The 14,233-nt window shown below is 41.1% G+C and overlaps 1 protein-coding gene and 1 pseudogene across 7 annotated transcripts in view; one reads left to right on the forward strand and one right to left on the reverse strand.

The window, feature by feature from the left end:
* LIN54 (lin-54 DREAM MuvB core complex component) overlaps positions 1–14,233 on the reverse strand; it is a 74,633-nt gene that overhangs the window by 12,848 nt on the left and 47,552 nt on the right. For all 7 annotated transcript variants that reach the window (XM_066385472.1, XM_066385468.1, XM_066385469.1 and 4 more), the window contains 6 exons: positions 7,925–7,995; positions 7,121–7,318; positions 5,538–5,629; positions 4,412–4,483; positions 3,510–3,612; positions 3,215–3,352 (listed from right to left, as the gene is read on the reverse strand). In XM_066385472.1, the coding sequence (XP_066241569.1) occupies positions 3,215–3,352; positions 3,510–3,612; positions 4,412–4,483; positions 5,538–5,629; positions 7,121–7,318; positions 7,925–7,995 (674 nt within the window). The remainder of the gene's footprint in view (positions 1–3,214; positions 3,353–3,509; positions 3,613–4,411; positions 4,484–5,537; positions 5,630–7,120; positions 7,319–7,924; positions 7,996–14,233) is intronic.
* LOC136405549 (large ribosomal subunit protein eL30 pseudogene) lies at positions 7,463–7,799 on the forward strand (annotated as a pseudogene).

Raw genomic sequence — 14,233 nt, forward strand, 5'->3', positions numbered from 1 at the left:
CTCGGCTGCAGGAAGGGAAGAGAGAGACAGAGAAGAAGGAAAGGGGTAGAGGTGGAGAAGTAGATGGGCACTTCTCCTGTGTGCCCTGGCTGGGAATCGAACCCAGGACTCCTGCACGCCAGGCCGACACTCTACCACTGAGCCAACCGGCCAGGGCCAATTTTAAAATATTTTAAAGTTAGTTTTTAGAGAGAGGAGGAGGGGAGAGAGAGACAGACACATACAGAGAAACATCAATTTATTGTTCCACTTATTTATGCATTCATTGGTTAATTCTTGTATATGCCCTGACTGGGGATCAAACCTGCAACCTTGGCGTGTTGAAATGATACTCTAACTGAGCTACTTGGCCAGGGACATGAAAATTTTATATGATATGATTTATGAACAGAAGCCACGTATTTGATCAGATGCTCAAACAAGAAAGTCAATCTCTTCCAACACTGAATGAAAAACTAGCTTGTTGAACTCTGAGACATTAGAGACTTTCAAAAATAATCTTGATTAAATGCAATTTTCACTCATACTGGCTTTAGGACCAACAAAAATGTTGCTTTTCTTCTTCCTGAGTGAAGTACCTGACTTATATAATACATAGATGAAGAACTCAGTGCACAAATCCTCACTCCTGACATACTTTGTACGGGAGGGCCCTGACAGGCAGACACATGTCCCTGGAGCAGAGCAGACCTAGCAGGGCCGAGTGCAGTCCTGGTGACATTACCTTACCAACTGCAATGCTAGCCTTTCTGCCAAATCTAAAAATAAGGTTTCCCTCTGAGTATGAAATTTGAAAGAATGAAAATATACCAGATGAGAAGAGCCAACTGCAAGAATGATTCAACCTCAAAGATCATCAGTTTCAGGTGCATCAAAAAACCAATTATAGTAAACCTAGCGTTAACCTCAGGCATGACTATCTTTTTTTTTTTTTTTTGACACAGACAGAGAGAGGGACAGACAGGAACAGACAGGCAGGAAGGGAGATGAGAAGAATCAATTCTTCATTGCAGCACCTTAGTTGTTTGTTGATTGCTTTCTCATATGTGCCTTGACTGGGGGGCTATAGTAGAATGACTGACCCCTTGCTCAAGCCAGTGACCTTGGGCTCAAGCTAGAGACCATGGGGTCATGTCTATGATCCCACACTCAAGGGTGACCTTGGGTCCTCTGCATCCCAGTCTGATGCTCTATCCACTGCGCCACCGCTTGGTCAGGCTAGATTCTTATATTTAAGCTTTGAAAATAAGAATAATAACATATAGTGTTTTGTCTAAAGAAAGAAGGGGATGATTTACATGGCACATATCAAAGGCGAGTTTCAACTACATTCTTCAGAAAAGATGTCTGATCCATAAATAAAAACAGAGAGCTGAGTGGCATGGTAAAATAGTAAAAACAGATGCAAACATCTAAATAATGACCAATAACTTCTCCCAGCAATATTCCACATTCCTTCTTTCCTACTTTTATGTTCACTAGGCAAACTTCCTAATTTAGTTTTCCATAGAGCAGTGTTCTTCAACAGTGCACTATTAGCATTTGGGCAAAATAAATCTTTACTTTCAGGACTATCCCCTGAAATGCAGGCTATTTTGTATCCATACATATTTCCAAAGAGCCTGCTGGGGACAGAATTGGTAGTACCGACCTCTGCTGAGAACCACTATAAAGTTTCCCATCCACTTTGATATTATTATTTTTACTAAAAATTAATAGGCTCTGTCCATTTGGCTCAGTGGTAGATCATCAGCCCGACATGTGGATGTCCCAGGTTTGATTCCCTGTCAGGGCACACAGGAGAAGCAACCATCTGCTTCTCCATCCCCCTCCCCCCAACTGCAGCCATGCTTGATTGACTTGAGCACATTAGCCCCAGGTGCCGAGGATGGCTCTGTGGCACCTTAGCTTCAGGCACTAAAGATAGCTCAGTTGTGGTCTTGGCCGGTGGCTCAATGGCTAGAGCATTGGCCCCATGTACGGACATCCTGGTTTGAACCCCAGTCAGGGCACACAAGAGAAGCTACCATCTGCTTTCCCCCTTCCTCTCCTGCAGCCAGTGGTTCAATTGGTTCGAACATGGCCCTGGGGACTGAGGATAGCTCAGCTGGAGCACATCAGCCTTAGGAACTATAAATAGTTCAGTACTCGAACATCAGCCACAGACGGGGTTGCTGGGTGGATCCTGGTTGGGGTACATGCAGGAGTCTGCCTCACTATCTCCCCATCTCTCATCTTAAAAAAAAAAAAAAAGAAAGCTCACTTGCAAGCATAGCCACAGATGGGCAGAGAGCATTATTCCCAGACAAGGGTTGCCAGGCGGATCCTGGGAGGGGCACATGTGGGAGTCCATCTCCCCTCCTCTCACTTGGAAAAGAAAGCCCCCCCAAAATCAATAAACAGCCTACCAGTGGTGGCACAGTGGATAAAGCACCAACCCAGAATGCCAAGGTTGCTGGTTTGAAACCCTGAGGTTGCTGGCTCTGAGTGTGGGGCTCATCAGCATGGGGTCATTGGCTTGAACTGGGGTTTGTCCACATGATCCCCAAACTTGCCAGCTTGAGGCCTAAGGGCACTGCCATGAAAAGCTCAAGGTCATTGCTTGAGTAAGGGACACTGGCTTGGCCCCAGCCAAGGCACATACAAGAAGCTCAGTGAACTGCTAGAGTGAAAGCAACAATGGGTTGATGCTTCTCCCTCATTCTCTCTCTCTTCCTTCCTGTCTCTCTCTCTCAAAACAAACAAGAACAAAAAGCCCCCATAAATGGGTGCTCTGATTTGCATATTTCCTAGAATAATGACCAAGAAGTTACCAACTGGTAAATCAGCTGAGAGCCCAAAGTGTAATGACAAAACGAAGATACAGGCATACCCCAGAGATACTGAGGGGTTAGTTCTAGGTCACTGCAATGAAGCAGGTTTGTAGTAAAGTGAGTTATAACCGTTTTCCTTGTGGAGGGTCTTACTTTAATTAAAAAGAACAACCTCAACATCTGTGAAGCACAGTAAAGCAAGGTGCAGGTAAACGAGGGGGCCTGTGTTGCTCTCTGAGCCTTCTTCGGAGGCCAGAAGGTCTTCCTCAAATGAGGGCCCTTGGGCCAACTATGCACATTTTCAAGCTGCAATAGCAAAGCAATCTCTCAAGTAAATTTACAGTATTTTACTTTCTAACCTTATTTTCGAAAGACATTCTTTTCCCCAACAAGCACCTCACCTCATAGCATTCACAGTAGTTTTTAAGACATCCTGATCGTTTGCAGTTACATCCTTTGCTGTGACGCCGATCTGATTCTCCCTCCTTGCCTTTCCCTATTTTAGGCTTAAAAGCTTCTGGATTCCTGTCAAGGCATGCCTATCAAAACAGATGAAACACCAAGTGAAGTTAAATCACAGGACATTAAATTTAAACAATGCAAAGGGAATTAATTTTCTTTGTAAAATAAAGAGTTCTACATAAGACAGATGAAAACTGAAGTTTTTATCAGTTAAATGAAATAAAAAATAATCACCTTTATTGCTTTTTGCCTTTCATTTTCATGTTCCAAATTATTATAACAATTAGTACAATTGCAGTTGTTGCAAAATTCACCATTTGCAAAGCAATCACAATATCTGGAATATAAAAATCAGTGTTTAAGTTATATAAAAATGTCATTGTTAAACAAAACTATAAATTATCTGATTTAATAGCATTATATGTGGTAAAGCACTTTAGAAATGTACTTAGAGCCACCTGGTTAGAGTTAACATATATTGTCAACGACATGATAAAGCTTAAAATTTAAAGTCATTGGTTCCTAAAATTTTAGTTTCAAACCTTCGTTTCCATCGTAAGAGCTGTCAACACAAGAGCTACATGATTTTATGTGCTCTCAAAGTAAGTTATTTCAAATCATAAAAAAAGATAAATATGGGCTATATTCTATTAGAGGAACCTACTCAGTTGAACTACTGTCATGCTTCTTTGGGTTCTAAACTCCCAGAAGACCAATGCTTTTCACTTAATTGTTTCATGTTAAATCTCTTAGCTCAATATTAATAGCAAATTAATCACCCTACAATTTTAAAAACTACTCAGAATAGCACCTCATTCAGGAGATCAAATTATAAAGGTAATAAATAAAATCAAATTTATCATTGTTAAGGACAGAGACTATGTCTCCTGCTGCTGTGTCCCTAACCCCTACTCATGTGCCTCATTAATGGTAAAAACTCTACAATTATTTCTTACTAAATGAATGAAACAGTAATTTCACACTGTCATGTTATCAAACATTTACACTTGTGTGTCTATTTAAATTGCTTAGATTTGTGAAATTGGACTGTTAAGAGAAATTTTAGTTAACTCCATTTATTTTTAAAAGCATTTTCAGGTATATCAAATGAGGAAACAGTAGCAAAAAAGACTTACAATTTCAAACACAGCGATTTTGTACAATTACAGGGCTTTCTTGGCCGACTGGCAGACTCTGATGGGATTATGCTATGCAGACACACAAAAAGATACAAATTTTAATCAATTAAAAGTAACTATTCAAAATTAGGAAGTCCCCAACCTGTAAATTCCTCCTAAGATAAAGCTTTAACAAATGTATCCATCTCTAGGAAAAAGTTTGCTATGTTGTTAATTTACATTAAGTTCAAAAAAAGTTAACATGAAAAGGGAGGCAGAGAGCCAAGATGCAAGGGGAAAAAAGTTATCAGTAAACGTCTACAGAAGGTTCAAACAGCAATACTCTTCCTTCAGAAAACGAAACCTGCTATCTCCTCACAAGTTTTCGGATTCAGTTATAACAGGTAGGAAGACAAGGGTGTGCAGGGCTGGAATTCGGGAAGGGAGGGAGAGGTCGGCCGGTTCCACACAACACTGCAGGCAGCAATTAACAGATTAAACAACAGACACACCAAAAACAGCAAGGACCTAACATAACTATTTAAAAACCAGTACCTTTTAAAAAATAGATTCAGGTAGAAAAGAGAGAGAAGAGGAGAAGAGAGGAGAGGAGAGACAGAGGAAAGGAGAGAAAAAATACAGCACGTGGAAAAACTGGTAAATCCAAGAAAGATATTTTGGAGTTTGTTTTTTTTGATGAGCTACTGATATATTTAATACATGAAAAACTCCAGAGGCCTCTGGACTTGGCTGGAAACTCATCCTGAGCAGGAAGCCTGGCTAAGGGGAGGCAGAGGAGCCCTCCAGCGTGGGCGAAACACCATCATTCACACCTGGCAGCAAGACAATGTTTGGCAATGACAGGGGTGTGTGTGGGGGACCCTGGGTTGGCATGGATACAATGTTGGTTATGACAGGACTAGAGCAGGCATCTCAAGGGGTGACCCTCAAGTAAGATATCTGGGAGTTCCTTTGACTATTCCTGTAATTTTTTTGTTTCAAGTATTTCAAAATAAAAGGTACCATAAAGGCATGCTCACATAGCTTTGAGGGGAAAAAAATCAAATAAATGTATTTTGAAATAAATATATTTGATGCTGCATTTAACCTGATCTAACAACTTACAAATTTTCAAAATCCTCACCCATTGAATGGCAGCCTTGCCTGGGTCTGGATGCCTGGTGTGCCGGTGAAGTTGGAGTTGCTTGCTATAGACACATATGAAGACTGCTGTAGCTACATGTAAAGAAAAGATCACTTTAGACCATATTTACAAAAATTATCACATTCTTAGATACAATGATCAGTAAGAAGCACAAATTCAACTACTGAAGCAGGAAAAACAGAATGGTGAATTTGATGCAAACACACCCACTCATGGAGCTTTTCTAAAGATCCAAAATAATATTAGAGGTGAAAACAATGTGAACATTTTAACATACAGTATAGTACAAATATAATAAATTTTTTCATAGAAGAGTATGTCATCAGAATTAAAAAATTATAAGTAAGTGCCCTAAAAGTACTGTAGTACAAGTACTGGCTAGGAAAATACAATGTGTCTACTTGTAAATAAAATTTATTTGATCATTCATCACATTACAAGTTATAGAAAATGAGAAGTTACATGCATAATTTTCTACTTTACATTGATTTCTAAACATTAAAAAATGCTAATGATAAAAATACTGAACAATTTTTAAATCAGTAGCTACATAACATAATCCAAAGTACATTTCATTAAAAAAAAAGGATAGCTTTCTGTTTCTCTTACAATCAACAGCTTACAACATAGTGCTAATTTGCTTGATTTCTTTCTTTCTTTTTTTTTTTTTGTATTTTTCTGAAGCTAGAAATGGGGAGAGACAGACTCCCACATGCGCCCGACTGGGATCCACCCGGCATGCCCACCAGGGGGCGACACTCTGCCCCTCCGGGGCTCTGCCGCGACCAGAGCCACTCTAGCGCTTGGGGCAGAGGCCAAGGAGCCATCCCCAGCGCCCGGGCCATCTTTGCTCCAATGGAGCCTCAGCTGTGGGAGGGGAAGAGAGAGACAGAGAGGAAGGAGGGGGGAGTGGAGAAGCAGATGGGCGCTTCTCCTGTGTGCCCTGGCCGGGAATCAAACCCGGGACTTCTGCACGCCAGGCCGACGCTCTACTGCTGAGCCAACCGGCCAGGGCCTTGATTTCTTAAGTGAAAAAGAAAACTGCTTCCTAGAAGGAGCAGTGCTAATCCAAGCCAGCCAAGGATAACCTGTGGCTTTGATCTAAAGATGACCAAATGGGTCTGAACAGATCACTCAAGGTATGTCACCTAGAAATCACCTCACAGTGTATTTTCTAAGAACAAGTCAGTGACATTATATTCACAGGGGAGGAAGAGCTTTATTAGAGCTCTTCTTCACAGACCTTCCTGTGCATTTGGATTGTGCTGATTTTAACTTCAACCCATTCTCTTCTATATCTATATTATCTTGCCCTCTCACCAACCTGCTCTCAGCTCCAAACTGTCTGACTTGTGTATGTACTTGACTTGTGCTCTATATTTCTCAATGCTAAAGATACATAAAAATGAACTCAGAAGTTTTCATTGACATTTAAAGATTTTGGAAACAGTCATTTTAATACTGAGTTAGACGGTTTTGAGTAGTTTTCAGAATGTGACAACGCGACATCTTGGACCCGGTTATCCTTTCAGGAATACACTGACTTCATGTTTGCCTCATACCTGAGTAACGTACTGAGCTGGCAGCACTGCATAACCCACATTCCCTGTCCCCGGGGCCGGTGCCAGCACAGTGCCCGGGGGCAGGTTAGTGAGGTTTGGCTGGATCTGTGGCAGTGGAGTGGCAGGCATGATCAGCCTTTGCTGTGGCTGGTTAGTAGTAACTATTTGTGAAGTTGGATTGATTGGTTTGGGGACAACCTAAAAAGAAAGTACATCAATTATTACAAAAATAAATTTCACAGCTTCTCAATACACCTCTTATACTTAAATCTTAAACGTTCACCCTCAGTCATCTTGGTAGCTGCTCTTGGTTGGGGGCCATCTCGCACGTAAGGCAGGAAGATAGTGGCCACAAAGAAGATAAAAAAGTCACTAGAGTTGATCAACTCTAGATTCCAACTTGGTATGGAAAGTGAAAAGTACATGCTGGGGTACAAGCACACTGAAAATGATCAGACTAGGCAAAGCCAAAATGGTCATCCTTGCCTACTGTCCAGCCTTGAGGAAATCGCGAACAGGGCTCTAGGCCCTGCTGGCCAGGACTGACATCCGTCACCACAGTGGCAATGATACAGAACTGTAGAGCGTGTGGAAAATACTACAGAGTGTGCACACTGTCACTGCCCCAAGCGACTCTGACAGCATCAGAAGCATGCTAGAACAGACTGGTAAGAAGTAAGTCATGCGAATTAAAAAAATAAATAAAACTGGCTAGAGCTTAATTAAAAAAAATCTTAACTTACAATTTTAAAAGTGAACTGTCTGCTTGAGAAAGACTGAGAAAGGAAGTTAGATGATACTCACTTGTTTGACAGTCTGTGTAGATACAAGTGGAACGGACATCCGCACTGAAGTGGTACTAACCACTGGCTTTGCTTTTTAAAAGAGAAGAAAAAGAGGGACAATATACTTTCAGAAAATAGTATTTAAAGCATTTAAGGTACTTAGTTTTCTTAAGCTATCCTCATGAAAGAGCTTGAAGAATTCCACCTGCTTCCTATTTGGAGTAATCTTTATCCAGGATAGTTATCTTTCAAAATTCCTTAGCCCCGTACTCCAGTGCAAGTTTGCCAGAGCCTCTTTCTTCATACAACATCTGGGTGGTTAACTCTTTGGTGGACCAGCACTGGCAGCTGCAAATACTGCCTTAACCCATCTACCAGGGAACTTAAATCAAAATTTCTTAACCCACCTACCAGGTAGCTATAGTCACTTTATAAGGGAATGTTTGTTGTTGTCATTTAAGACATTATTCTAAAAATACTTCAATTTGTATTCACATGATTTATATATTCACTACTAAATACAGTCAGATGACACATTGTATAAAATAAAAACCTGCCATTCAGGAGCTTGGGTAACAATGCTGTTCTATATTATTTCTAATTGCTATGGGGGTTCAAATTCCAATTCTGGTACCTTCTAACTGCTTCAATTCCCTTTGCTTATATTTCCTTCTGCAATATGGAGACAGTGTCTCCCTTAAAGAGTATAAGGATTAAATGTTAATTCATAGAAGTTTATTAGAATAGTGCCCAATAAATAGTAAGTGCTCAATAAACGTTAGATGCCATTACTGTTACTGTTGTTATTACTACAACCATTACTATATACTATATACATGGCATTGGAGACAGTGTTTCAGTGAAACTAAAGTATAAGACACCCGCTCAGAGAGATTATGTTCAAGTGGAACAGATCAGACAGCACCCAAATAAAGTCAATACTGTTAAAAAAGAGAAAGCTATGGGAGTTCAAAAGAGACAGAACATGCATGTGACTGGCAGAGGATGGAGTGCGGCAAGTGCGTTGAGGACCGTGTCTGAGATGGTTGCTGGTCAGCGGGCAGGCTGCAGAGAGGGCACACAGATAGGAGGAGGACATTCCACACAGAGGCAGGAGCATGAGCAGTGGAAGCTCGATGCTGGGAAGCTGCAAAGCATTTCACAAAAATGTTGGTGAACAGACCAGTTTGGTTGGAACCTAGGGTTAAAGCTGGCAAGCACAGGCAGAAAGAGGGATTACAGCTGTTTTGAAAACCTTGAATGTTATGATAGAAATCTGTATTTTTAATTCAGTAGCCAATGGGAAGTTTCTGAGGATTCTGAAGTACAGAAATACCACTGAATAGCACAAAAAGACACTGTATTTGGAAGCAGTATGTAAAACAGAATGGACTTGCAAGGAACAAAGAAAGAAGAACACAAAAATGAGGGTCTAATCTGGAGTGACAGCGCTGGGAATGGAAAGAAGCGAGCAGCTGCAGGGACACTGTGGAGGGGAAAGGAACGTGAGTTAGCAACCATTTGCTTGGCAGAAACTGTAGTTATAAGAGAAGAAAAGTATTCGTTAAGCTTTCAAGTGACTGAGAAAATGACAGCTGTTAAAACTAAAAATTCACAGATGAGCTGATTTTAAGGCAAGATGAAACCTGACATAGGAATGCTATAATGAAATTCAGGAGACAGATTGGCACTAGACCTATTATGTTTGGACCAAAAGAAATACAATGTTTAATAAGTTACTGCCACTTACAGTCTAAAAAAGGCTTTAGAGAGACAGAAAGAAAATCCCTTCGTTTTTTTTTTATTTTTTGCATTTTTCTGAGGTGAGAAACGGAGGCAGAGAGACAGACTCCTGCATGCTCCCAACCAGGACCCATGTGGCAAGCCTACCAGGGGGTGATGCTCTGCCCATCTGGGGCGTTGCTCCGTTGCAACCGGAGCCATTCTAGAGCCTGAGGCGGAGGCCATGGAGCCACTCTCAGCACTTGGGCCAACTTTGCTCCAATGGAGCCTTGGCTATGAGAGAGGAAGAGAGGGATAGAGAAGAAAGGGGGGAGGAAGAATGGAGAAGCAGATGGGCGCTTCTTCTGTGTGCCCTGGCCAAGAATCAAACCTAGGACTTCCACGTGCTGGGCTGATGCTCTACCACTGACCCAACCAGCTAGTTTTATTCATGCTGATGGTCCAGAGTCTGGTCTGAAAGAGAGATGCTGAGATAATAGGACCTAAACTGCTCTACCATAAAAGAAAAATAAATAAATATATACCTCCTTTGATAGAAAGGCTGGAAGGCTTGATGGCAAACAATTGAAGTTGAGAGTCCTAGAAGATTAGTGCTAATGACCTGAAAGGAAAAAAGCCCCTGCAGCAAGGTAACAAACTAGGGAGAAAGGGGCAACCCCAGGAAGTGTATGATTAGTGGTGATGATTGCTAACTCTGAACATAAAACAAAAACAACTAAATGACATGCTTAACAAAGTGGAATTTTGCCAAGTATAAGACGCACTTCCCCTCCGAAAATTTGGGATCTAAAAACTGGGTGTATCTCATACAGTGGCGGTAGATTTTCTTGCTTGCATTTCCTGCTTTTTTGTGTGGATGAGGAGTTGTACAAATTTTATGATGAATAAAACTTGAGTTCAACAACTTTATGTAACACTTTTTTTTTTCAAATTCCGGACTCCAAAATTAAAGTGCGTCTTATACATAGGGATATACAGTATCTCAATACAGTAGCTATACAGAGAGTATAGGGCCATGATTTATAGGAGCAGTGACACGTGATACTTGATCTGAGTGTTTCCTGTTCTGTTTGATTCTCCTCATTATCTTTAGTGAAATTATAATAACCATTGCAGACTGGTCTCAGCAATACTGTAAGGCAGTGGTCCCCCACCTTTTTTGGGCCACGGACAGGTTTAATGTCAGAAAATATTTTCACAGACCGATAAATGTATCACGTGACTGAGACAAGCGTCAAGAGCAGGGGTCCCCAAACTGCGGCCCGCAGGCCGCATGCGGCCCCCTGAGGCCATTTATCCGGCCCCCGTCGCACTTCTGGAAGGGGCACCTCTTTCATTGGTGGTCAGTGAGAGGAGCACATTGACCATCTCATTAGCCAAAAGCAGGCCCATAGTTCCCACTGAAATACTGGTCAGTTTGTTGATTTAAATTTACTTGTTATTTATTTTAAATATTGTATTTGTCCCGATTTTGTTTTTTTTTTCTTTAAAATAAGATATGTGCAGTGTGCATAGGGATTTGTTTATAGTTTTTTTTATAGTCTGGCCCTCCAAGGGTCTGAGGGACTGGCCCCCTGTGTAAAAAGTTTGGGGACCCCTGGTCAAGAGTAAGTCTTAGACAGATGTAACAGAGGGAATCTGGTCATTTAAAAAAAATAAAACATTGTTCAGACTTAAATATAAATAAAATGGAAATAATGTAAGTTATTTATTCTTTCTCTGCGGACCGGTACCAGATGGCCCACGGACCGGTACCGGTCCCCGGCCCAGGGGTTGGGGTCCACTGCTATAAGGAATTAAAATGTGAATTAAAAGCCTTCATGCTTGCGACACAGAAGAGTGGACCCCTATACCACTTGCATATAGAGCAGTGATTCTGAAGCGAGTCCAAAAACTAGAGGAATGTTAAGAACCTCCTAATGGTCTGTGAAATAATGGGGAAGAAGTGGGTTGTCCTTAGACTAGGATGATTGTTATAATAACGAAAGGTAACTGTCCCTGCACTTGAGTGCAAACATAGAGCTAGAAAATTTGGGAACTCTAGGTTTAGAAATAGTTTTGCATCAGCATTTCGAGTTTTAACTGAAACCTGGAGAATGAAGAAAACAGAACACAGTATTACCCAGGGAGGGAGGGGGTCATACTGATGTCCAGTTACTAAGTCCAGAGTCTTTCTCCTCAACTTCTGAGCGGTCTCAGATTACCACTACTGCAGTTTTCACAGACGGGGGCGTAATCTTTTGTTTTTTAGTCTTTAACAGAAATTCTAAACAATCCTTTTATAACAGCCCACTCAAAGCTTCAGAAACCATATCTGCAAGTTCTTGAGACTTTAAATTTCTTAAATTGAGTTCCTCCCTCACCAAGATGGTAGGAGATTATATATATATATGTGACAGAGACAAAGAGAGAGATGGACAGACAGGAACAGGACAGGCAGGAAGAGAGAGAGATGAGAGGCATCAATTCTTTGTTGTGGCACCTCAGTTGTTCATTAATTGCTCTCTCATATGTGCCCTGACTGGAGGGCTACAGCAGAGCAAGTAACCCCTTGCTCAAGTCAGCGACCTTGGGCTCAAGCCAGTGACCTTGGGCTTTAAGCCAGCAACCATGGGTCATGTCTATGATCCCATGCTCAAGCCAGCGACATCGGGGTTTTGAACCTGGGTCCTCTGTGCCCCAGTCAGGAGCTCTATCCACTGCGCCACCATCTGGTCAGGCAGGAGATTATATTCTTAAAAGGCTAACTGAGCACTCTTTTGGGTCTTTCTACAGTGCTGCCTGTCATCCAGCCAGCAATTAATAGTATGCAGCCTTTGAACACTGATTTTTGTAAGGCTCTGGTGGGAAAATGTACAAGATGAGCCCAATTCCTTCCGGCATAAGTAAATTGCTCATAGAAAATTAAGTCCTTAGAAAGATATACCTTTGATAAAGTAGAGCAACTCTGATAAAGTAGTGTATTTCCAATAAAAACTGCATATTTAATTTGTTATTTATGTGAAAAAATATATATTATATATATTCACATCTTTCATGGGATAAAAGAGAAAAAGAAAAAGAAAAATCTGAGTAGATATAAGGGGAATCACATGAGTAATAAGTGTACTTGAGTGTGGAAGAAGTTATATCCAGAGAAGGATCCAGAGAATGGGAAGGGAGATCAGGGAGGAAGTTGAAGGTGGAAAGCAACAGGAAGAGGCAGGGAGGCAGAAAGGGGAGGAAGATGGGGTGAGGAATTTCCAGGAGGCAAAGACAATAGAGACATAGAGAAAGGCAGAAAGACAGACTTGAATTTGGGAAAGAAGACACTAGTAAATATACTAGAAACATGAAATGTCCAACTGCTTCTCTACTCTTCCTGCATCTTCAGCTCCCTCTTTTACTTATACCAAAGGCTTATTCCTGATAATGAGTAAATTAATCTTAACATTACACTAGAAATAGACATTCAGCATATGGGTACAAACACACTCATAAAACACAACTAATATCTTTATATCATGATATCTAAGGAAACTGAACTTGTACTTCTGTTAGTACCCTATTAAGTTTAAGTACTGAGAGAATATAAAATGAAAGTCCTGTAGGAAGCAATGTTTCTTTTCTTTTTTAAAAGATTTTTATTCATTTTAGGGAGAGGGGAAAGAGAAGAGAGGAATGGGAAGCATTAATTTGTAGTTGCTTCCCATATGTGCCTTGACAGGGCAAGCCTGAGTTTTGAACCAGTGACCTCAGCATTCCAAGTTGACACTTTATCCACTGAGCCACCACAGGTCAGGCAGCAATCTGTTTCATTTTTCCTCTCATTAAGAACATAATAAGAGATTTTCTTCCACTATCAGTTTAAAGAGGAATTAGAAAATTAATTACTTGATACGTTTAATTTTAATGAAATACACACCAAAGTACTGTTTCCCTCATGTATTCTCATTTTTCTCCTACCAGTAATTAATGAAATAGATTTTCCCTCAGGTAAACTATTAGCAATAGATAGCTCCACCCTCCAATTTCTTAATAAAATGAAAGAAATAAAGAAGTGGTCTTTTTTGTATTTTTCTGAAGTGAGAAGCAGGGAGGCAAAGACAGACTCCTGCATGCACCCGACCGGGATCCACCTGGCGTGCCCACCAGGGGGTGATGCTCTCCCAATCTGGGGTGTTGCTCTGTTGCAACTGGAGCCATTCTAGCACCTGAGGTGGAGGCCATGAAGCCATCCTCAGCACCCAGGCCATCTTTGCTCCAATGGAGCCTCGGCTGAAGGGGAAGAGAGAGAGAGAGAGAAAGGAGAAGAGGAAGGATGGAGAAGCAGATGGGCGCTTCTCCTGTGTGCTCTGACTGGGAACTGAACCCGGGACTTCCACATGCCGGGCTGATGCTCTACCACTGAGCCAACTGGCCAGGGCCTCAAGAAGTGATCTTATTTCTTCTAGTTACATCTAGTAAACAATACTTGCCATCATTCACTTGCTATCAACTGCTTTTTGACATCACTGGAATATGCAGCAGTTTCAAAAATAAATAAATAAATAAATAAATAAAGCCCTGTTCTGATTCTGTCACACCATTCAACTTTTTAAGTAGA

This window comes from Saccopteryx leptura, chromosome 5 (genome assembly GCF_036850995.1).
Source record: "Saccopteryx leptura isolate mSacLep1 chromosome 5, mSacLep1_pri_phased_curated, whole genome shotgun sequence".
NCBI lineage: Eukaryota > Metazoa > Chordata > Mammalia > Chiroptera > Emballonuridae > Saccopteryx > Saccopteryx leptura.